The sequence below is a fragment of the Ciconia boyciana genome, chromosome 7 (assembly GCF_034638445.1).
Source record: "Ciconia boyciana chromosome 7, ASM3463844v1, whole genome shotgun sequence".
Taxonomy (NCBI): Eukaryota; Metazoa; Chordata; class Aves; order Ciconiiformes; family Ciconiidae; genus Ciconia; species Ciconia boyciana.
The window spans coordinates 36,190,592-36,215,698 of NC_132940.1; the positions used below are offsets into that span (position 1 = coordinate 36,190,592).

At 37.3% G+C, this 25,107-nt stretch overlaps 1 protein-coding gene across 2 annotated transcripts in view; it reads right to left on the reverse strand.

Annotated features, from left to right (window-relative positions):
- Positions 1-13,457: 13,457 nt before the first annotated feature.
- BRINP3 (BMP/retinoic acid inducible neural specific 3) overlaps positions 13,458-25,107 on the reverse strand; it is a 224,657-nt gene continuing 213,007 nt past the window's right edge. For both annotated transcript variants that reach the window (XM_072867509.1, XM_072867510.1), the window contains one exon: positions 13,458-14,779. In XM_072867509.1, coding sequence (XP_072723610.1) covers positions 13,663-14,779 — 1,117 coding nt within the window. In that variant the 3' untranslated portion in view covers positions 13,458-13,662. The remainder of the gene's footprint in view (positions 14,780-25,107) is intronic.

A 25,107-nucleotide genomic window follows, 5' to 3' on the forward strand; every position in this document is an offset into this window, starting at 1 on the left:
CAGGGAGAATATACATTTGCTACAGGGAAATTTTTTTAAAAAAGAGAAAATATCTAATAAAAATGGCGATTTATTTTATATGTATGATCTGTTTGGCAAAATGTTAATTCATTCCCTTAAATAAACTGCAAGTAAAAATCACCTTCCCTCAAGCTACAAATTAGCCAAAGCATTCATAGATCATTTTTTATCACATTTGATAATAGGCTTTTTCCGTGGATTCCATTTTACCCAGTGTGCAAAGTGCAGCTCCTTACTCTCAGCTTAATGCATTTAATAAAACTTAGTGAAACATTTGCAAACTTAAAGAAGCACTCTGGAAATGAAAACAAAGGCAAACCAATGTCCTTCTAAATGGAAATTAGGCCATCATACTAGTACCACCGGAATACCTGAAATTGTGCTAAGCATTTAATGTGTCCTTAGGGGTTAATAGGGTAGATCAGAGTATCAATGAAAATCCTGTTACAGTAAAAAATTTTTTTTTTATTAGCATCTCTGAAAGCTTCAGTCAGATATAGGTATTTACATTGCACTGTGTATTCTTAGTGATTTTCTAGACAAGTAGGAAGTGTAACTCTGCCACAAGGTATTGCCAATGGTAGTAACCGGTCACAAACTTTGTATTGAGTTTGCAAAGCCTTAGCATTGAGCCTTATCAGGCTTTTTCTGTCTGAACTTTTCTTGACTTGCTGGCAGTAGCTTTGATTTTACTCGGTTTAGCTGTAACAATTATTTTTTTTCCTAGCAACTAGGTAGCTATAGCTAATTTGTTTTTCTTTTGCTTTTCTTTCTATGGTACAACAAGAGTTTTTAATAAACAGTATTAAGAAGTATTATTTTGTGTAGCAGAACATGACTTGAACATAATGATGTAGTATGGAGGAGTACAGACTCAGTATGACAGAAGAAGTCTTGAGACATGGGGACACAGCCTGCAGTGCAGAGGAGGTCAGCACAGGATAATAAGACATGGGGCACAGGCTTGGCTCTGGACAATGCACCTATAGTCAATTAAAAAACCAAAGACCTGGAGTTGGACAAAATTAGTTTAGAGGTAGCAAAGAGAACAAAACCCAAATATCTAACCTACGCAAAATGCACCACATGCTGTGAATTCACATATAGTACGAACTTTAACACCAGTGAAGGAAGAGCAAGGTGTATAAGCTTGTTAGAAAACATATGAAAATACCAAGCATGTCCCTGGGGGGTGGGGGTGGGGTGTGGAAAATGACATTCTATTCCTCCCAGCAAAGGAATTGGAATGCTGATGACTTGCTGTACCTCCCTCCACATACATTTGTCTGAAGCCAAATAATAAGTTTAGCTATTATTATTGTTGTTGTTATTGTTTTCTGTGTAGTAGTATTCTACTCTTTGTTTTTATTCTAATAATTTATCTGAACTAATATTAATTCTCTGATTATTCTATTAAGGTTTTAAATATGCTGATAACAAATTTTTGGCTTTACATATAATGTGTGTTTTATTGTTGTCTATAAAAAGATTTTGAATGTTAACAGAAGGAACTAATAATTATTATAGGCTGTTTTTTCCTTGCCCTTTCCTGTAGACATGTGTGAGCAATGAAGCACTTCTTTGTCTGGAGAAGTAATTTTTTTTAACAAGATTTTTTTATGATGGGAGGAGGAAGAAGATAAATTTCTATCGTTGTGTATGTGTTTCTGTGTGTGTCTTTTTAACATCAAGGCCTTCTAGATATATGCATAAAGATGGAGTGCTGATTCTTCAGAAGACAGATTGAAATTGATGTGGTTTAGAGCATAAAATAGTAAGGTTTTCTGTTGTCTTGGATTCCTTGGGAAGGCTCCACTGGCCCAGATGAGTCTATATATAAGTTCTCTAATATACTTCACTGGGCCAAAGGAACAGTTTTTATGGAGTTACAGGCTTTGTATCATAAGGTTTTGAAAGTCAATGCAATAGGATGTCTGTAAAAGCAGAAAAAGTTCAGAAGTTCCTTCTGATTATGAGGCTGAATGTCTGCCCTCTTTCTAGGGATAGGTGGGAGGGAGATCATCCGTCAGTATCATAAAGAGATTTTAGCTCCATATCCTCATCCAAGCTTTAGATTGGGCAGATCTTAAAATATCAGATACAGTCAAATGAATTTGTAGCTGTTTTGATCCACTGTTGCACACATTTCTGTTGACTTTTCTGCAGTCCGGGACTGAAACCAATACTTTATATTCACAAATCATGGATCATGACTCTTTCCACTGGGCCCTAAATTCTTGATAAAGTAATACATATAGCTTTTGGACTGCAGATTGATTGTTTAGTAAACAGAGAGGCAGAGCACAATGTTACTGTTTGAGAAAGCCATCTGAATTTATTTTTTTTTAATCCAAAGAAGAAGTTATGGATTTCATTGGGATACTTGCATTTTGATTTTTGTTTGGTTTTGGGGGTCTTTGGTATTTAGGATTATTGAAGAAGGTTTGCAGACTAAATGGCTACTTCAAGTAGGATTCAGCTTTATCTTTGTGTCCTTATGTTAAGATTTTGAGTGTATCAGTCTTTGACTGTCCACACTTAAACTTTCAATTAATTATTTTCAGCCACCGTACTTTGACCAAGATTTAAGGAAACCTGTCTGTTAAATAGAGATCAAAGGCATTATCTGAGGACTTGTATGTTGCTTGTCATGTGTGCAGTAATGATTTGATAATTTTTCAATTATTTTCTCAGATAACAGACCACTGTACTCTTTCCCTCAGTTCTGAAATTTTCTTGGAATATGAGTATTTCCACAGTGTTTGCACACTTGCTCTTTCTTCTTGTCCAGAAGCAGAAAGGTCTTTGCATATGGCCTTAATGAAACTGCAGTCCAGCCTTAATGAAACAGCAAAGACCAAGTCCTGTTTTTAGCAGCTGCTCCTGCTCATGCAGGGGAAGGAGAAGATAATTTCTTCTGTATAATTTTGTGATTTCCCAGGAAAACAAGCCTGTACACTAGGAAAAAGGTATCGCTGACCTATCCTTTTTCTTCACATGTATTCTTCATGTTGGCAGTACCTTACACACCGCAGGACTTTTTCAGAGTTCTTCCTACAAAACCTTCCAGATTTTTCTTTACAGAACTTCTGCACTTTCTCACTGTGTTTTACAATTGATTGTTCCTTGTGAAATGTATCTTGTAACTGAAACTAGTGAATCACAGAATTTTAATTAGAAGGTATTGAGCTGGGTTTCTTGTGTTCACAATATGAATGCACTACAGTGATAATTCATAATGATGCATCACAGGAGAATTCAATACTGACAGTACAAGCCAGATAAATTAATAAACTCTATTTACAGTTTAAAATTAGTTTGAAAACTATTTTTGAGCATTTCTAATACTGGACCAATTAATCTTGTACTGTAGTCAGAAATGCCGTAACAGAAGTGGCATGTATGGCTGGGGCCGTAAGATTTAACTCCTTTAACCTTATAGAAACACAGAAAATCCCACGCTGGGATCTCTAGAAGGGATGTCTGGAAATCATCTGGTACCACCGTCTTTTGAGACCAAGGCCAGCTCATCCAGGAGCCTGCCAAGGCAAGGCTTGATTCCATCAATTTTCTGTGCAATCCATTGCAATGTTTATTGTTGTCACAATAAAGATTTTTTTCCTTATATCCATATGGATTTTCTGCTGAAGCAAATTGTGCCCATCACCTCTTTTCCTTTCATCCTGCATCCTGGTAGACAGAGTTCCTTCATCTTCTTTTATGCATTCTTCTGTTGAAAGACTGGGATTAGATCTCCTCCTCAATCCTTCTCCTCTCTAGGCTGAACGCCAATTCTTTCAACCTTGTCAAGTTTTCCAACCCTCTAATCATCTTGGTGGCCCTCCACTGGACCATCTTCAGTTATTCAATGTCTCTCTTGAACTGGGAAGAATTGGACACAGTATTCCAGTCCTAACATATCAGTAGTCCCTGCTTCTTCTCCCTGCTGGCTTTGACCTGTTGAGCAGGAGCTGTTGGCCCAATTGTCTCTTCCAGCAGAAGAAGAACTAATTCATTTCTCTCCACCTTCTATTGCTAGGGCCCCATGTGTCTTCTCCATCTGTTTTTTTCCAAATGAGGGGAGAGAGGCTATCTTGGTGCCATGGATGCCAGGCTTTGAAGATGTCTTGTCCTAAGAATCACTGCCCTCCCGCTGCCTGAACCTTGCTTTTGGCCATCCTGTTCTGCACCCCGAAGCCTCAGCTCTTCTCCTTTCATCATCACTGCTAGCACCCTATTGATTTGCTGCTCAGCTTCCTATATGGAGCATAATCCACTGACCTCTTCCTGCATCCCTTCTTCTGATAGCTTAGTAATTGAAGGCACACCTCCCACAGTCAAGGTCCTGGAGGAGCACGAGGCACTTGCTGCAGCCCATCACCTGGCTAAACACATCTCCCCTCAGCAGCTCTGTTTGGGTTGATGCCTCTGGTATAATAAGAACAGCCCAGGGGTTGCTACAGGAGCAGCATCCTGTGTTGTGTCACCACGGTCTGAAATGATCACCAGTTTTCCTACCAGAACACCAGCACAGACCTCACTATCTCAAAGCAGTTCAAGCAGTACCCTGGGACATTTCGCCCCCCCCCCCCCCCCCAACTGGCATGCAAACTGCTGTATCTCTGTTAGCAGCCCCTATTTGTAGCACTCCAGGTCACTGTCCTCCTTAAGTGCCAGTTAAATACTAATTAGGAGCCAGGCACAGGTGCTTTCCCTCACCAGCAGGTCCTTTTGTGCAAGACTATGAACCACCCAAACACCTCCTGAGTGAAGTTCAATTACCTGGCAAGTGCAATGGCTGCTTTCCTAGCAAGTGGAAGCTGGTCACAGATGCCTTCCACTATATCTAACTGATCGTATATGAAGTCTTGCACAGTCATATAGTGTAGCTTTACATTGTGAATTAGTGATAATTTTTTAAGGAGAAAGAAGATCTCATTCTTACCCCAGCGATAAACTTCCTAAGCTGAAGGGGCTTCATTCATAGTGTTTTGCCTGTTCTCTAGTTGCCTCCTGCCTGCTACCACAGACATTGGAGAAGCAGATATCCAAGACCTGGTACTTATTTGAGCATTTTCAGATTCAAGTTTTGAAGTAACCTCCAAAATTGTTTGAGCAGAAAAGTTTTTCATTACTGTGAATGTACAATAAGCTCTTGAATAAGATCAAGTGGGTCTGTAGCAATATATATTGCACATGTGGACACTTCATCCCATATTTTACAAAAACAAGCCTCATTTGCAGTTTTCTAGGTATAAAAAATGTTGCAGGCAAGGCATAAAAAGTGCCTATTCACAGTTTTATCCAGGTCTAACAGGCTCATTTCATGTCATCAAATTTATCCTCATGCTTCCTGACTTGGATGTACACCACTGGAAGCATGCCTAGTTCAGACCAGTGATTTATGAGGCAGGCTGATCTCCCTGAGTTTAATTTGACATAAGGAAATTTCCCAGAACTTACCAAGGGAAACTCATTTATAATTCCAAACATCATATTTTATAAGAAGATTTTACATTTTCTCCTAAAGTTTTAAAAATATTTCCTTAAGGCCTGATTCTGCAGTAGTCTTCACATTGACCTACATCACACCTTACTGAATTTCAGTGCATTGACTAAGGAAACTTCCTGCATGATTATGCAGTGGCTAAATGTGGCCCTTAATGACTTCTTACTGCTTTTTTTTTTTTTATAACTGCTTTTTTTCTGATGACAGCTTTTTTTTTGCTTTTTTTTTCCTTTTTTCCCCCCTAGTCTCTTACTTACATTGCAGATTTTCCTAGGGAATGGCCCTAGGCTCAATAGAGTTGGCATAAATAACAGTCTTAGGACTTCTGCCCATTTTTGTGCATGGCTTGATTATTCACAGTGTCCAAAATTATTCATCTAATCTAGGTTAGGAGCCTGGGATCTTTGGATAGTTGATGGACAGGTATGGCCTAGTGAGATGTCTGAATTTCCCTTCTGAGCTTTATTGCAAATAGAAAAAGCTTATGCTTCTATCTTAAAACCCTAATTTTAGACGCCTTAATTTTTACCAGACGAATACCTCCATCTAAGTATGGATGGCTTCAGCAATCTGAAACATGTGTTACCTTATATCAATGTGACAACGTACTTGCTTACAAAGCATCTTCAGCTTCTTCAGCAACTTCGAACAAATTAATTGTTTGTTCCTAGAGTCCTTATGTGGAAATGACATCTATTAACCTTAAAGTCAAACATCTGGACTTGCAGGGCGATTACTGCTCAGTGTATCTGAGCTCTTTATATAATAGCTTTTCCCATCTTTATCAAAAACACTAGAATTTGCCTCTTGAAGAAAAAAGTAACTAGGCAAGTTCAATGAATAAGTGTGTGTGTGTATAATCCAGCTACTTTAATAAATAATCACATTAAAAATTTCAAATATATCTGGGATGAACTGAAGTGATAGAATTACTCCAATCTATTCTAATAAGAGAATATGACAGGGATTACATTGCTTTTTCTGATGAAGGAAAAAATTTATCATCAATATATTCCATTTAACCTAAGATTTATTAGAAATAACACTGATATTTTCAATCTCAGTCAGTTGCATTTGTTCATTTTGTGCTCTTAAACTGTTAAAGCTGAGAAATAATACATGAAAATAAATGCTTGGTAGTTTTCCATGTTTATAACTAAATTCTGGTTGGCTAGAGACTTTAATGTGTTCAGTGGTCCAGATAAAACTTTTAACTAAGAATTTCCATTTTCTATTTTGTGTTGACAAGTCAGCATTTTAAAATGCTTAGCAGCTCAGTCCTCTTCTTAACTTTATAGATCCAAATATAAAAAAGATAGCTGTGTTGCTATCTGATGTCCTGCTCTTAAACAAGAACTTTCATATCTAATGCCATCAAACTAGTCCCCTCAAGAAATACTGATTTTGGTAGTGAAATCTTAAGCATTGGACATCAATAGAGGAATTAAATTCATAGAACATCAGTGGAACAAAACCAGTTTTAAAAAAAAATCATTTTCAGATCACTGATACAGTGTAGAATTACTGTAATTACTGTCTAATATATGGCATGTCTTTTAAAAACACACTTATATGCACCAAAATAATTTACGTTGTTACTAAAAAATGTGATAAATTTGTTACACTGTTAGAACAGAATATGAACTGCTTTCAGCTTCTGCAAACAGAACTAGTTGAATTAATTTTATTCATTGAGCAAGATGTATACATCATATATCACCAGTCATCTCCTTCTGGAAATTGTCTTAACTACATTTTATTAGTTGGGAGGGGGGGGTTGTTTAATGGTGAGGAAGGACTTACTTGGAAAATTTATAATTATATGCAAGACATAGTTATTTAAAATTATTTGGAAATCTAACTCAGATGACAATAATTTGCTCTCATGTTACAATGCCTTAATTTTGTAGGCAAAGGAGTTATGTTCTAACACATAACTGATATACTGAATAACCAAAGTGGAGGTGGGGGGAGCTCAATAAAAAGGACACATAAAAGAAGATATATACATTTGTAATATTAATTATGTTTTGTTGTTCTCTTATGCACATTTAATGCTTAAAGTTTCTTCACTGCTGAGAGAGAGTGAAAGGTGTAAGACAAAATTTTGTGTATTCAAAACTAATTATGATTAATTTTCCTGTGTCACATTGATGTTAAGCGATTGTACCTAACCTTTGTATTTCTGGTCTTCTGTATCTAAATGTTCTTAGAGTGAGCTATGCACCTGTGATAAGATCCCAAAGGAACTTCAAAGATTCTTTGTTCTTCCCCCTTTGCCCACAGAAGAATCATAGTTTGATAGGCTCACACCTAGCTTTGTTTTAATCCTCCTCTTCTCTTTCCCCTTTCATGTCAGCTGAGAAATGACAAAAAATCTTTTTTTTAAAAAAAGAAAGCTCTTGTAATGTGTCCAAAAGGTCTGGATTAGGACCTCTCAGTATTGCTTTCAGAGCAAAACCATCTCTGTCTCCCAGGTGTTTTTACCTCTTTTCTGTTTGCTGTATGTTGAAGAGGAGATCATAGGCAGACATACAATAACTAGTGCAGCTGTGTCCAGAGAGCAGACAACCCTGCATCAGCTATTGTTACTAGCATTGTCATTTAGCTGTATTTCTCTTTCATATATGCATAGATTGGACTAAAATGTACCATAAAATAAAGAGGAATATGTAAGTGTGTTGACAAGAGACACTGATAGTTTTAGGTGCACTTTACCATCCATGAAATAATCTGTAGGGAAGGAAAAATTTGCACCATTTCTGGGAGGTAAACCTGTTTCCTTAATCATAATTCACACCTTAATGTTGTTGGTTTGGTGGAGAGAGAAAGAAATTATGACTCCTGCTCCTCCATGCGAACTCCCTCCCAAAACAGTATAATCTGTGGTGCGGACACTCTGCCAAATTTGTGAATTTAGAATGTCTCAGAAAGCCATACACTCCTCTGTCATGTGGATAAGTTGACATTATTTACACTGTGCCCAAGGGTTATAGGTTGCTTAATAAATGATATCTGTATGCAGAAGAACATTAGATTACTATGCTACATCTAGAATGGATTTCTTGCTTAGAATATGAAGCTGAGTGAAGAGACCCAAAGTCAGTCATGCAGTCCTATAAACTGCCTGTGCTGTAAGTCTCAATCAACTGTGTATGGCGGAAATAACACCATACTAGCTGTGGTGTCAAGGTCTCTCATGTCACTGATTCTCATGAAAAAGGAGCCATGACATTTCTTGTCACCAAGCTCCTACCACACCCAAGGTGATTTTGGTCTCTTGTTTTAACTACAGTGGGACATAGAGGCTCTCTTCCACTTGTTTAAAAGCATAATAAAATGAGATCCTGGTTACTTCCCTCTCTCCACCTTTTCCTGGCTTCCTGCTTGCACTCTAGCTATCTTGGTAGGAGCCCCTGTTGTACCATCTAGAGCATGCTCCCATTCATAAAAGTTACTGTGCTAGCTCAAGCTATAGTTCAGATTCTGTCACCTACCAGTCAAAGAAACAATTGCTGCTGTATTGTTGTGCTGGTTTTGGCTGGGATAGAGTTAATTTTCTTCATAGTAGCTAGTATGGGGCTATGTTTTGTATTTGTGCTGAAAACAGCGTGGATAATACAGACATGTTTTCGTTATTGTTGAGCAGTTCTTACATAGAGTCAAGGCCTTTTCTGCTTCTCACACTGCCCCACCAGCGAGTACCCTGGGGGTGCACAAGAAGCTGGGAGAGGACACAGTGGGGACAGCTGACTCCAACTTACCAAAGGGATATTCCATACCATATGATGTCATGCTCTGCATATAAAGCTGGGGGAAGAAGAAGGAAAGGGGGGACGTTCGGGGTTATGGCATTTGTCTTCCCAAGTAACCATTACGCATGATGGAGCCTTGCTTTCCTGGAGATGGCTGAACACCTGCCTGCTGATGGGAAGCAGTGAATGAATTCCTTGTTTTGCTTTGCTTGTGTGCGTGGCTTTTGCTTTCCCTATTAAACTGTTTTTATCTCAGCCCACAAATTTTCTCACTTTTACTCTTTTGATTCTCTCCCCATCCCACTGTGGGTGAGCGGCTGTGTGGTATTTAGTTGCCAGCTGGGATTAAACCATGGCAATTGTAAAAGACTGATCCTTTACTATATCACATTTACGTATTTGCTGTTGCAGCTCTATTGCCACGCAGGACTCAAAGTTTAGATGTAGCTCAGTAGAGTAGTGATGTGGGTGTTGATCACTTTTCTTCCTTGGTGCTCTGCTAAGTTTTGCTCTGTACCTGGAATATGTGCTGTATTTTCAAGCAAATGACCTTTTGACAATTGCAGTGCCCTCCTTCATGTCTTTGTCCTCTCTCCTGCTCAAGCTGCGTGGCTGCTTACTCAGCCTTGGAAAAACTGACTTTTCTTGGCTTTTGCCTCTTTACCAATTTGAAGTATATACTGAATAAGCACTTTCACAATAAATGCAGTCAGCATATGCATACTTTGGGAAACAAAGGCTCTGTCTCCCAATATTTGTACAGGTATAACTGTTCTGTGGCAAAGGAAGAAATACTCTGAAATGTAACTACACCTCTCCTCACCTTCAGCCACTAGAGTTTAAACACATTTTTTTTCTGCCTCTATCTTTTAGGTAAGAAATGAGAGAAATGAAAGTTTACTCATCTTCATGATGTTTTTAATTTGATTCAATTTAACCTCTGTATTCTGAATTGTATCACCCAGAGGTTTAGATCACTGTGGCAAACCTAATTCTGATTTCTAGGCAGTGATAAGGTAAGCCCATCCTTATTACGGTTTGTTCCTGCAATAGAACTTCTAGACATTAGTTTGGCTCCCAGCCTTCAGACATGACCTGAATTGTATTTGCTTGGAAAATAGTGTTATAGGAGTTTTGTATGAGATAACAGTTGCCTTCACTTAAGCATGAAGGTTACTATGTTATAATTAATATCTACCTAGTTATTAGAAGTGTGGTCACTGAAGTTTGTTCTGAATACTGTTTTAGGTTGTCATAGTACAGTTCCATATATTACTATAATTTCCTTGGGTGTTTTTCACTTTATAATGGCAGGTAATAACAGTATTGGTGCATGCTAAGTGAAATGGACAGCAAAAAAACCCAGAGACAGCATCTGATGTACACTAAGTAGTAAAAATATTATCTGCAATGTCCAGATGGCAATGAGTGTACATAGATGTAGCCACAGCTCTGTCTTCCCCACAAGTGTGTTCATATCTTTTTACAAAATTTTCTTATGGATCAAGTCCTCGACTGTTTTGACTTATCCAGACTTCTCTTTTTTTTACAGACCCTGAAATTCTTTTTGAGAACGTAGAAAGATTTTGGTTGGAAAAGTACGAAAAGGGAAATATTGTTGACTCCTGTTTGTAACTTGAGAACCAGATAAATCCTGTGACTTTTTTTTCATTATTCAATTTTTTTTCCCCTTTTGTATTTATCTTTATGGAATCCAGTTTTGGTAAAGTAGAAACCCTCACTATTCCAAGATCCCACAGGTTCCAAAATCCAAAGCTAGTCCATGACTAGTAGGCTAAGAAAATTGTATCATACTTTTGATTTGGCACAAAGATACAGTAATGATGGGTTTTCCACTAGTCTCATCAAACACTTAATGTGTTGTATAATAATTCAATAATGTCTGACCGAAGCCTCTTTTGGCTTCTTGTTATTTACATTCTATTGTGTACATATTTGGGCATAGCAAAGAACTTCCATCTTGGCAGAGAAAGATATTAAAAAACAAACAATAGTCATTGAGGAACTATTTTAGGAAGGAGCATGAAAGAGGGGAAAAAGAAAACCCTTGGATCATTTACCATGACATATTAGTATTTTTCCCCAGTGAAAGGATAACATAAGCAAATGCTTTATTTATCATTGCCCCACATTTCTATTTTAACTTTTACTTTCTATGGGCAGAAGAGGATTTGTTTGCTTTTTGTTCATTTTATAACATCATAGTCTTTTGTTTATTTCAAAAGACTACACAAGGTACTGAGTAGTAAAATCAAACTACCTAATTCTACAATTTATTATAGTTGCCAAAGACATACCAAAGTAAAGACTTGGAGATGGAAACAGGAATAATAAGAATCTCAACTGAGAAGGTCTTACTAATGCAAGAGCAAGTCAAAATTTTGACACATAGAAGAAGGGCAGAGATACATTATTTATACAGCACAAAAAAGCTGTAAGTAGAAAACAAACAGGAATTAATCTAGATGTTGATTACAATAAAAAAATGCTGATTTTAGTTCAGGGGGGATTCCTAGTATAGAAGGTCTGAGGAATTACCTGAATCTGTGGTGGTGAAATAGTAATCTTTATAAATATTTGGTGAAATCAGGAGAGACAGGAATCACTAAAGAAAAGATTTTCTTTGGCTTTCTGAAGTGTTTCTGGCCTTGCATTATATTTTGCTTACATATATTTATGAAGCATTGCATTTCTTGTCCTGCTGTGGTCTAGCTAGAAATGAAGTGAGGAGTGTACCTTAAATTCAGATTAGGCTACAATTCAGAATTAAATTGTAATATAACTAAATTGAAATTAATAAAATTGAATTTAATTGAAATCAATTGAAATCTAGTTGAATTAAAATTGTATATGAATTAAATATGTTTTTTTTTTCTTTCTGTGCTTGCACATAAAATGGTAGTTTTGCATGTAATTCTTTCCCATTTTAAAAAAACAAGTTGGCTTTTGCATCAATGACACATATTCAGACTTAACATAAAGAGGTGCTACTAAAAGACCTTGTCTCAATTTCTTTCACTTTACCCTGTATTTACTAACAAGGACTTCTGACAGCCCAGCCATTTGTACTATTCTCCTGAAAGAGGTAGCAAAACCTTCTTGAGGGTCTCGAGTTCTGCCATCTTACATCTGTTTTTTCTGCTGGAATGTGTAAAATACCAAAGAACCTAATTCTGATCCACAGTCATGCACATTTAATTAATTTCATTCATTGATAATGACATATTTATTTGCACTTTCAGCTCTATAAACTAGTTTTCAATAGCTGTCATGTATCTGTAGAAGGGTATATTTTTTAAAACTGAAAAATCTTTCACTGAGAGGATATTATCTGTACCAATGAAGACAATATCCACATACTAAACAGTTGCATTGTCAGGGAATTTTTTTAAATTAATTTGAATCTAATCAGCATGGATGGTATTTAGGTAAATAGTTCAAAACAGATAATTCTAGATAAATAATATAGTGTGTGTATTTGGGAGGAGGTAATGCATATATGTGCTTAATTCTTTCTATAAATACGCAAAACAAAGCATTATGGAGACTTTCAAAAAGCGCTTTGGCTGGAAAAGGTTGTTTCTTTTGTAACATGAGTAATATCAGTTGCAAAGACAGCCTCTCACCTGTCTTCTGTTGAGCTAATGCAACCTTTCATTACTGTGCATCTCACATTACTAACCTCCTGGCCATCCTAAAACACTCAATATTACCACTCTGGGAGTCTGTATGTCATGTTAAGCACCTTGAAAAGGACATGCATCAGGAAAGTCTCAGGTGTAGCAAGTAAAGCATCACTACAGTTGTCACTTCAGCTCAGCATGAACATTTAGATCCACATCCTAAGAATAAAATATTCTATGGCTTTGACTTTTCTACAGTTTCAGTTAAAATCTTGAGTCACTATCTTTTCTGTACCTACACCTCCTGTGTTCAACACACACAAAAGTGTATCAAGATTACTACTTTTGTGTAAGAAAAAAGAATCCCACAGCATTTCTTTTTAATAACTGTTCAGCTACAAAATTTTATTGGTATCCTTCTATGTTCCCTCTAGAGGATGTAATGCACAAAAGCATTGCCACGGAACATATAAAATTACAAATGAAATTTATTGTAAAAAGTAGAATGTCTTCTAGACTGGTGTCAGTATTTATTTCATTCATAAACCAAAACTGCAGGTATAATATATTCATTGTCAGCAAGTTCATGTGTGTAAATTGCCATCCAACAGTATTGACTGATATAAGACAGATATTGAAAAGACAATTTAAATTTACTCTTCCAAACATAAACTGTTCCACAAAAGCACTGTAAAAACTCCTTCAAGGTTTTGCGTTGTGCTCACATTTATGGTTAACTACATAATTTGGTTGTGTCATAATCCACTGTGTTTGGCAATTTGGCATTAAAGGCCTGCAAAGCAGATTGAATCCTCACCACTTCACTGGTAGACAGTTTGAGTCTATGACGGAGCAAGCAAGAGAAGAGGTCTAGACGACGTTGACCAGGGGGAGAGAGTTTATTTACACGATCCCGTATCTCTAACAACTGCAAAAGTGCTGAGTCCTGTGATCCCTGAGTATAGGGGTAGTCCAGCTGCAAAATCAAGTCTCGAATTGCTTCTGGGTCGAAGTGCATGCTGTAGCCAAACACTTGGATGTTATTGATTTTCATGTAGCCCAGATTTCTTGAGGGATCAATAAATTCCAGGGGTTCATAGTAGATGCTCTCATTGCCATTTGGACCATTTGACTTTATTCGACTCCTCAAATAGATGTGTACAGTTTCAAAAAATGTCTTCCACTTGTTGCCCAGAGTCAGCGTCCAGTTATAACACTGAAGGGGTAAGTCCAGTTTAGTCCGCTCCCAGTCTGGGAAATTATTTTCATTCACAGGCATAAACCAGCTCTCAGAGTGGCTGCCCCCAAAAGGATTGACGTAAACAGCAAGAACAGGCTCTAAGGTGCTGTTTTTAGTTAGGCAAATTTGAAGAGAGAGGCCCAGTATCATATGGACCAGGCTAGACTTGTATTTGTTACTCTTAAGAGTAAGGAGCATTCGCTTGCGCCAAGAAGGATCAAACCAGCTGTTGAGGCGCATGTCATTGCTGATGAAAATGGCATGGACCTCAATTCTCCGGTCTGTCTTCTGCAATAAATACTTCATTTCCAGGTCCTGAAGGTCAGTCTCAAACCCAATGTAGTGCTCTGTTGATTCTGCCACTTCAGGCTTGCAAAGCCCTTGGCTCAGCATGTAGCCGGCATTGCAGCTCCCACAGCGGGTGCGATTGTCGGGGGCACAGCTCAAGCATGCAGAGCCATCTCCAACCGTGCAGGGAAGGAACCCATGGCAGGCAACCTGGTCATTAGGGCAGGTGCATGTGTGAGTATCTTCAGAAAAGCTTCCCAGGAGGCCATTTTCATTGCAGTAGAGAAAGGACTGGATGCGGTTAAGCCAATAGTTGGAAGATCTGCAATGTTAAAATAACTAATTTTAACACAAAGAGAGACCTGCATACAATAAATACAACCTTGTTATTTTTTATCAGAAAGAGAAAAATAAAGCTGTTTTTAGTAGCAGATTAAGGCACTAAAGTCAGATGACAGCATCTGCTGTCAGATAAATACATGTATAAATTGCCTTTTAACAATGCAAAATCACAAAATAAAAGTTTCCTTATAAACTTACAGGCACAACAGGAACATTTTGTTCATGTATTTGCTCTCTCTATATCTCTGTCAAGGAAGCCTGACAAAGAGCTCTTTTTCTATAACCCTCTTCAGATTAACATCTTGAAATCCTATGCAGATGAGATTATTTTTACTCATACTATTTGATCAGGGAGGTGCTTTGTATATTTCTAAGTGTGTATAACTCTACCATCTCTCATTCTACTCTCTCTCTTCATTATGAAGATCTTTGTAAGCTTGCAAGCTTTCTTGTTACTGGCTGGAGCTGCTTTGATTTATAGACAGTGAGCCAAAATGCTTTCCTGGAATAGCAAACAGGACCCTGCACCCCATTAAAATAGATTCAGTCTTCAGATGACTTCCAGCACAACAATATCACTACAGGAATCCATGCATGAGCATGCTGTGTTTACTTTTCATCTTTGGAGATGAAATTAAAAGATCACTTTAATGTTCTTCTTGTCATCTCATTTTGTTTTTTCTAGAAGCAACAGTAAATGTCCTACATCACACTGGGAAAACAGATACTGAAACTAACAGTCTGATGAGGCACAGTTGCTAGAAAAAAGACAATGGGGACAACAGAGTTACATGGAAATAGTCAAGAGAAAAATTATCTTCTTTCTATGTCTGTATTTTTCAGTTCTTATTAATCCTAGCAATGCACAGTTTAAAGAACTTGTTTTGGCTGCTGCAGAGTCAGATCTATTGTTGCCACATGAATGACGATGGCTGTACAGTTTCTTCCCTTTTCATTGCATTGTTTCAAAGAGGAAATGCAAGATCCTTATTTACTTCTGACTTACTTTTTTAGTCACATCTGAATTTGTCTCAAGCATTGAATAGTCCCGAAATGTTAATTTTTTGTTGTCTTTTTTTTCTGACTATAAAATAAATGCTAAAACTAAAAATCTATGGCATCTCAAATTCTAATTATTTAGAAACATGAAAATAAAGCTCACTGAAATTACAACATTGTATACTCTGGTGACTTTGTTTATTTTATTTTTTTCTTTTTCTTTTTTTGCTTGGGGGCAGGAATCTTGGTTGTTTTGGGTTGGTTTTTTTATATACAAATAGTCTATTAGTATTTTCTAGAAGTATAAGTAAATATAATAAGATCCATGACGTGAATGCCTTAACACTGTTCTTTGTGCTTAATGTGAAAGTCAGCATTAAGCAAAAATATTTTGGCAAGTTTATTCCTTCATTTCCTGATTAAAAATCATAATGTCCATTCCACAAGCAAGGTCAATGTCACAATGTAAAAGATACTCCACAACTGAGTAGAACATTAAAGCTATTGCTCTCCCAGACGGAATGGGAAGTTCCCATGTACTTTGTCTGGTTTGTTTTGACAGTAATCTGTACCTACTGGGCTTGCCCTGGCAGCTCACAGGAACTGCAGTTCAGGTGTGTTATGACCCTGTTTCCCATTATGGGATGAACTTTGAAGCCAGGCTATGTGTCACATGGTCTATCTTATTGCTATTAGCCCTGTGATGCACCATAGCAATCAAAACAGAGAAGATCCTTGTTCAAAGGAGTGAAACTAACCTTTCAAGGGTCTCTTATTACAGCTTTTTCTGAACTTCTTATGGCTCTCTGTGCTTATTTAAGAAGTGATACTGAGTTCCAAAAGCTCCTGGATGTAAGATATAAAAGTCTGGTTTTTTACTTTCCTTTCGATCTTTGGGTTATGCCATTTGCTTCACAATAACCTTCATAAAGTTGTTACATTATTTTGATCTGTTACCTTGGACAGATAACTGGGCAGATTTCAAGAATACGTCATTTGCTTTTGAATCTCCAAGTTTTCTGCTTGTACTGTTACTACCAGTTGGTACCACATGACTACTGTATCAAGGTTTAAGCACGTTCAACAGCTGATATTGATCCGGTTTGTAAATGTGAATTTTAGCATCCTCTTCCACTTCTCTTGTGAACAGAAGTCCATGCCTTTCAAAAGTTCTGTTATATATTAGAAGTACATTTCCAGAAAACCTCATTTTGCATAGACCAATTCTGAGTTTACAGCTGTGGTTTTTAATTAATCTCAGTAGAGGATAAACATTCGAAGACTTACCGTGAAGATTTTCTGTGTATCACAGAGTGTCAACCAAAGAGACTAAATCTGCTTGGCTCAGTCACACAAAACATCAACCGTGCTACATAGGTTGTAGCATCTGAAGATATGTTTGCATGTTATATTCTAGTGAGAAGAAAGCTAACTGTGCCTGAGCTCCAAAGCCAAACAGAACCACATGACTACATTAGGTTTTCAGCAGAGATTAATAGCTTGGATTTGGCATTGTGCTAGTATGGACAAGAAATTTCTGTATGGCTTGAAGGCTAAGCATTTATCCTGGCTTGGAGCTCAGGCACAGTTAGCTTTAAACTACACACCAGCTATGAATTTTTGGAGCCTAATTTTACATACTTTCTGATAGATTTTAATGAGTGAATTTTTGAATATTGCTTTATTGAGGTGTATTGGGTGTCACTGGCAAGGTTTTGACAGCAGAGGGACAGGTACAGGACTGCCCTCTGTGGGAAGAGGCCAGGGGCTGCCCCATACCAGACACAACTGGTTCCAGACAGTTCCAGCTGGTTCCAGCCGGTTCCAGCCAGCTGTTCTTATCTCGACCCACAAGCTTTTTTTATCTTATTTCCTCTTCCCCTCCTGTTGAAGAGGGTGAGAGAGAGAGCAGCTGGGTGGGTGCGCATCTGGCAGCCAGCCTACGTTAACCCACCACATAAGGTAAATGTGATAATTTGCAGCTTTAAATTGATCCCTGTTATGTTTCATCTACCCTTTCTTCCTCTTAGATCTAGTGGATAGGATTACGGGGTTTTTTAAATATATTATATTACTACTTAATATTCTGCGTATTATTTGGCATTGAAATAAGTCAAATAATGTTCTGCACATTAATTTTTTCATATAGAGGAATTTCTGGGAAAAGAAGGGGATTACTCCTCCTGTGCATACACCTGAGCATGATTAGATGGGACAAGTATCTGGAATGCAGGGTCTGCCATGCAAAGAAAGAAGGGAACACTGTGGCATTAATGCAGATTGATGAAGAGAAGGGAGCTGGGAAAGCCGGGAAGGAATTCTCTCGGTCCACGGAGGTGATAGAAAGAGGGAGATCTGGTGAGGGAGATGGCACTGTTGAAAGAGGAGAATTTTCTATTCTTGGAATAAGCCTATTTAAACCAACAAAATTAATTTGCTGGCAAGGGTTGATTTAGTTTGGGTTACTCACTTTCCCAGCTACACAGTCTTTAAAACATTTTTTTCCTTATTAATGATCCAATCTACTGTTTCCATTATTAAGAGAAGCAAAATCTTTAATGTCACTTTTTTGTTCTTTTTATTTTTAATAAGCCTACCTTCCTTCTTTGTTTTGTTAAGGGATAGAAGAATCAGTCTAAAAGTCTGCATGAAATTACATAGCTGCACAATTAAATAAGTTTACTTTCTAAAACTTAGTTATCAGTTTATAACTTAGTATTTAGCTTATTAAAACTATATCTTGGATCATTAGCAGTTGCAAGGAGACCAAGAACTGTAGAGGGAAGGAAGTTTTCTCCTTATTCCAAGTAAAGTTCAAAACAATAACCTTCTAATAGTTTTTACCTTATTTTGATTTGTTTACCTGATTTTAACCAGAGACATTTCAAGAAGTTCTATTTATACTTGTTTGTCTTTGATTGGTTTTTGATCTATGATCAGTTTGTCTATGATCAGAAAACATAAATTATTTTTTAAAAAATAAAATCAACTGCCTTAACTGCTTTTTTTTAAAGTTGTCATTAAGGAATACTGTTACTCTTTGTAAATGTATTGCTTTCACTCAAGTAAATTAAGAAAATTAAGTGAAAGTACATAAAATGTCAGCAATACCTACTTTAATTAAGCCACTCATCCTTAATTAGATAAATTCACACTGGAATGTCATTCTGAAAGCTCTCTTTTTCTCCCAGAAATAAAAGATAATTTAAAATTCTGGACCCTGCAGTGAAGGAGAAAGGCTTGGTTAGAAGCAGATGCCTCCCACAGGTCAACACCTGGCTGAACAACTGGTGCAGTCAGATAGGCAGGGCTTGGGATTTTACAGCCACTGGATCCTCTTTGAGGATGGATGGCAGCTGGGGACAGATGGGATCTAACAGAAAATAACGGGTGACATCTTAGGCAACAAACTTACTGACCTTGTGAGAAGGGCTTCAAGCAATGTCAGCTTGGGGCTGGAGTCAAAATGGGGACTAGGGAAAAAAGCGTCTGGGAAAAACACTCCCACCAGAAAGTGGTACTACTAGGGACCCATCTCAAGTGCCTAGACACAGATGCAAACAGTGTGGGAAACAGGCAGAAGACATGGACACAGTTGCAATGCTATGACTTCATTTGGATCACAGAGATGTGGTGGGATTAGCCTGGGGTGCTTGTGATGGAAGAATAGAAACTCTTTAGTGAAAACAGGTGGGCAGGGGGGATAGCTGCACTCCACACAAAAGAGTACTTTGAACTAAAACTTTGCTGTTGAATGAGCAATGAACTGCTGAGGATCTTAAGGGCTGTAATCAGAGGAGAGGCCAGCAACAGGGAGACTGTGGTCAGAATCTGCTACAGACCAGAAAATTAAGAAAAGGAAGTGGATGAAGCCTTCCTTAACTAACCAGAGAAAGCAACATGACCACAGTTCCTGACCTTCATGGCGGACTTCAACAATCCCAGCAATGATGTTGGTGGTGGGGTAACATGACAGGACATGAACAATCTAGGGGAGTATTGAAATGCATTGAGGATAATTTTTTTATGCAGGTGGGGGAGATGAATTTATGCTGAGCGGGGGAGATGCTCTGCTGGAGCTGCTACTCATAAATAGGGAAGAACTTGTTGAGGATGTGAAAGATGATGGCGGCCTTGGCTGCACTGACTGCAGGATGGTCAAGTCAAAAATCCTGAAGGAAGTGAGGGAAGCAAGTAAAATAATAGTTATCCTGGTCTTCAGGAGAGCAGCCTTTATCTTGTTCAATGAATTAGGTTGGGTACCAGGTGAGGCTGCTCTAAAAGGTAAAACAGCCCAGGTGATGTGGTTGGTCTTCAAGAATGATGTCCTTATAGCACAGTAGTCCATTTGGATGTTCAGGAAGTTGAGCAGGCACAGCACAAATAACAAGAAGTCTACCTAAGTTGAAAGTTGGGATAGGCTACTTGGGAGGACTACAGAAACATGGCCTGGACATACAGTGATTAAGTTACATGACGTTTCAAAACTCAGCCTGTTTTGAAATGAGTGAGCAATGCGAGTGATAACAGAAAGGATTTCTACATGCATGTTTTCAGCAAGAGTCAGACCGAGGGAAATAGAGGCCTGCTGCTGAAGGAGAAAGGAGACCTGGCAACAGAAATGATTAATGTATTTAGTGTCTTCTTTGCCTTGCTGTCATCTTAACAAGATCTGTTCTAAGGCAGAGAAGTGCAAAGTCCTGCACCTGGAACCAGAAAAACCCTATGCAACAGTTCAGGTTGGGTATACCACCTAGAAAACAGCTTTTCAGGAAAGCACCTGAGATCCTAGCAGATATGAAGCTGAACAGCTGTACATGAGCTATGACTATTGTCTTGTGGCAAAGAAGACAAAGTCCATTAGTAAAGCCAACTGGTCAAGGGCAGCAAATATTCCCCCATGTCTGATACTTGCAAAATGGCACCTGGGACATTGTGTCTGGATTTAAATCATCTGTACAAGAGAGCTATCAACAGACGGGAGCAAGTCCAGTGAAGGTCCACCAAGATGTTCAGAGGGCTGGAGCACATAACATATGAGGAGAGCCTGAAGAAACTGAATTTGTTTAAACTGAGGAACATAAAACTAAAGGAGGATCTAAATGCTGTTGCCAAATACCTTCTGGAAGGATGTAGAGAAGATGGGCCTAGACACTTTTCCAAGGTGCACAGTAAAAGGACAAGAAACAGCAAAGCAATTTTGATTAGAGAAAAGGAAAAACTCTTAATTGTGAGGTTGTCCAAACGCTATAAGTTGATGAGTGAGATCTGGAATCTCCATCAGTGGAGATGTTAAAAACCTGATGGTCCAAGGCCCTGACCAGACTTTGAAGGTGACCCTGGTTTGGGCAGATGACTTGCAAAGGTCCATTACAACCTAAATTATTCTATGATTCTATGATTCTGTTTTCATTTTACTTGTAGGTGGAATTTTTGAACAATATTATTAGAAGTATTAAAATCAGTACATAACTATGCTGCTTTAGAGATTTTTATGTACTTCTACAACTTCATATTTTAAGATGCTGCCCTCCTTCATTGCCTATTGCCAGTAGAAGTAGGGTGGATCTCTAATACCTAGGGAGAATAAGAACTTCTCTTCCTGGATAATGTATAAGCCATCCAAGATTTTGCTACTTTTCCTGAGATCATTATACAAGACCAACCTAGACCAATCAAGATGACTGAGCTGTATAATATCCTCCACAAGGACCTCAGCCACAGGTTGAGAGAAAACTTCACACAAATGAATGACATTCCAGTTCAGTAATTACTCTTATATTATTCCATGTACTTCTGAAAACATCATTAAAATGAAAAACTGTTCAAGGAAAATCGAAACATTGGTTAAATATCTTTTTGGATTTTAAAGGGATCCAGTTTTCTTTTTTCCTTTAGATAATTTTGCCATTGCCTCCAGACAATGCCAGAGTGGGAACATTATTTGAAGCTCAGTGCACTTAGCATGAGACAAACAAAATCTCACTTTTCTTCCAGGTAATTATTTTCTTCACATAAGATTCAGCCAATGTCAGTTATTGTTACCATCCATTAGATTTCTTTTTTCTACTATATTAGGTCTAATTATTCTTTAATTTTCTAAGTTAGCTGGCTGAATTAGTGCTTGGTTGTCTATGTACTCTATGCAAACTTGAGTATACCACTCCTAATTCCTTTCTTTCATTATTCACCATTTGACATATTCAAGATCCACTCCTTAGTCTGATGCCAGAAGGAAAAATGCTTATTAACTTTCTCATAGGACTTTGTTGTATTTTCCCACTATTTCATTTTTTTTCAAAGTTGGGTTGATATGTGAGGTCTACAGAAGTCACTAAGAAAAACTGTTTACTTTGATAGGGACAGAATCTGAATCTCTGACTTTAAGCTCCTCAAGTCCAGATTAAAGTTAATAAAAGGCTTTGCTCAAAATTTAGTATAATTGTATTCTTCTCTTCAAGTGTAATAAATTCTTCGTACTTCATTCCTTACTACGTTGCTCTGTATGCACTCCTAGTGTTCTTTTACTTTTAGTCAGTTTTGCTTAAACATTTATATTCTCATTGTGTTAATGGGGGACTAGTGACAAAGGATGCTTACCATGCAGTTGCTTCTTGTTTATAGAAGTTAATAAATAAATTAAGGCAATTAGCTTCTGAGGGAGAGTTGAAAGAGCTCTTCATTCTTTTAATGACACCACAAACATTATTATTCGATTTGGAGAATTATATTTACTGGCCTAATGTGTTAGTTTTCTAAACATTGAAATATAAAACTTGTGACTTTCAAACCTACTGAAACCAGCAAGAATCTTCCTAGTTATTTCAATGAGCTTCAAATCAAAATGGGGTGCCTGAAATATATGTGCCTTCACCATCATGCAAAATTACGTGATAAGCTATAATCAAAAGCTATTTTTGGTGAATCATATATTTGAAATCACAACTTTAGAAATAAAGTAATATTTAAAGTAAAATTTTAAATTTATAATGAAATAAAACACTAGATAAGTATAGGATACTTCTTATCAAATTATATAATGAATTAGAGCTCCCTGAAAATTCTTTAGAATTTTTTCTTATTCTTTAAGACTTCTTTTGTTTATTAATATTGAGTATTTGAAATCAACATTTCAAAAGCAACCCAAAGTTACAAAAGAAGTGCTAAGTCCAGAATGGAATTTCTATGAAAACATAAATATTATTGATTGCTGTGTTCATTGAATTCCTGTTGTCTTTATAGGAAATAGACCATCAAGCCTCTGCTCTGGCTTATGCAGAGTAGAACACTTGAGCCACATAACCCATACAAATCACCTACTCCTACCCTTTAGTTAAGATCCCTAAACTGGCTCTCCACTATTCTGAGGTTTCAATCTCATCTTTGACTGCAAAGAGTTTCTAGTCATGTGAACCACGTGTCTTGTGTGGATGAACATGTCCCTCCATCCCTATTTAATTTTTTTGATCATATACATCAATATGAATATACTTATTTGTGTGTGACAATATTCCACAAATTTTCTCAGTTCTTAAAATTTACTGGGAAACAGATTGTTAACTAATTATGGTTTAATAACAGCTCCAGCTCCATCTTCTCACATTCAATGCTTTTCCTATTATACTACAAGAAGATCAGGCTGCTGATGCTGGATGACGAGACTCTTATGGGTGAACATTTTGTTGCATAGAATACACTAAGCAGTTGGCTACCATGCTTTCAATTAGAACACTTGCAGGGTGAAGAAAGCCTGCCATACAATCTCGCATTTACACAAGCATGATAAAAAAATAAGATAATCCTATAGAAGTTAAAGTCTCAGTTAACATCAGCCAAGTTTCTGATGAGAATCGTCTTAATGAGAAATATAAATCTTAAGTGTTTTGGTAGGTGAAATAATTCTATGTGAAGTTGCACTGCATTACCTCTTTATGAAATGCTCTCCAATTCTTAATTCTAAAGTGTATTTAAAATATTTTGCAATATTTTTCTTTTGCTATGAAATAACTTTGCTTTCAAAAAAAATTTAATTTATTTCAATAATAGCAGTTGCAAGTTTAATACAAAACATGTGCTTACTCTTGTTCAATACACTGTAACATTAAATGTAAGAACAAAGCAGTATGGTGACCCTGTGTAATAGCTGTAGCAAGTATTTTATCATAATACGATACTTTACCTCCTTCTCTGCCTCACTAAGTGCTTAACATCTGTTGTACGTCAGATGGCTCAGCAGCAGATGATGAGTACTCAGTGAGGCAGATGCTAAGTAAAGAAATGAAGACAATTTAACAAGAAGTGTATAGGCAGTAAAATACCCATTACCTATTTTTCCCTCCTTTGGAGGCTGAGTCCAGTATAAATCTGTAAGACAGAAACATCAACACAAAATGTGTTGTAGAGGCATCTCTGTGTGTACAGGCAAATGTGATGTATACAGGCATCTCTAAAATGTCCTACTCTTGATATTGTGGGATCATCTCTTGGGAAGGACAAATAAGACTCCAAGTACTTTTTTTCTGTGCTGTGATTCATAACAAGAACATTAATTGCTATTAAATTTGATAATGGTCTTTATGTGAATGTACTTTTCTTCTGGGAATCAAGGTAAAACTACTGATTGTACAGTCACCAGAAAGCCAGCGAGTGATTAGAGGAATGAATGTTTTTAGTTTATTCAGCCTCACAAAATTAAAGCAGTACTATGATCACTGCAAATAAACATGCCTGAAATTATTTTACTGTGGCTCATGTTACAGGTATGTCAGTGAGACTTCCAATGAAAGATGCAAATCCTACTCAAAAAGATGATAAACAGGAGCAGGGCAGCTGTTCTGAGTTCATATCTTACAATTTCACAGCTGGGTCCACCGAGCCAGATATCTGATAGATCAGATATCTGAAAGCTGATCTAAAGGTCTGAGCTAGCTATGTGGACTATGGTGAAAACAAGGTAAGCATACTGTGAAGTAAAGAAGGAATATGATACTTTTCTAAATGTATATAAAGGAAAGAAAAGCCTCTGCCTAGAGGGATGCCTTTGCTAAAATCCCCTGTTAGCATACACAGAAAGGATATTAATTAGCTATGAAATTTTTATGGAAATGTTGTTTCCATATGCTAAAATTGCTTCCAGCATAGAAGTGGATGGGGTAACTAAAGGAATCTACCTCAGTGTGAGACTCCTCTATGGTGGCTATACTACAGGAAAGGGACTGGATGAACCAGGAGGTTGATTCTGAGATTATGTGGCTGCGATTAATAATAATCTAAACTGAATCTATGTTGATTTATGGAAGTAAAATACCT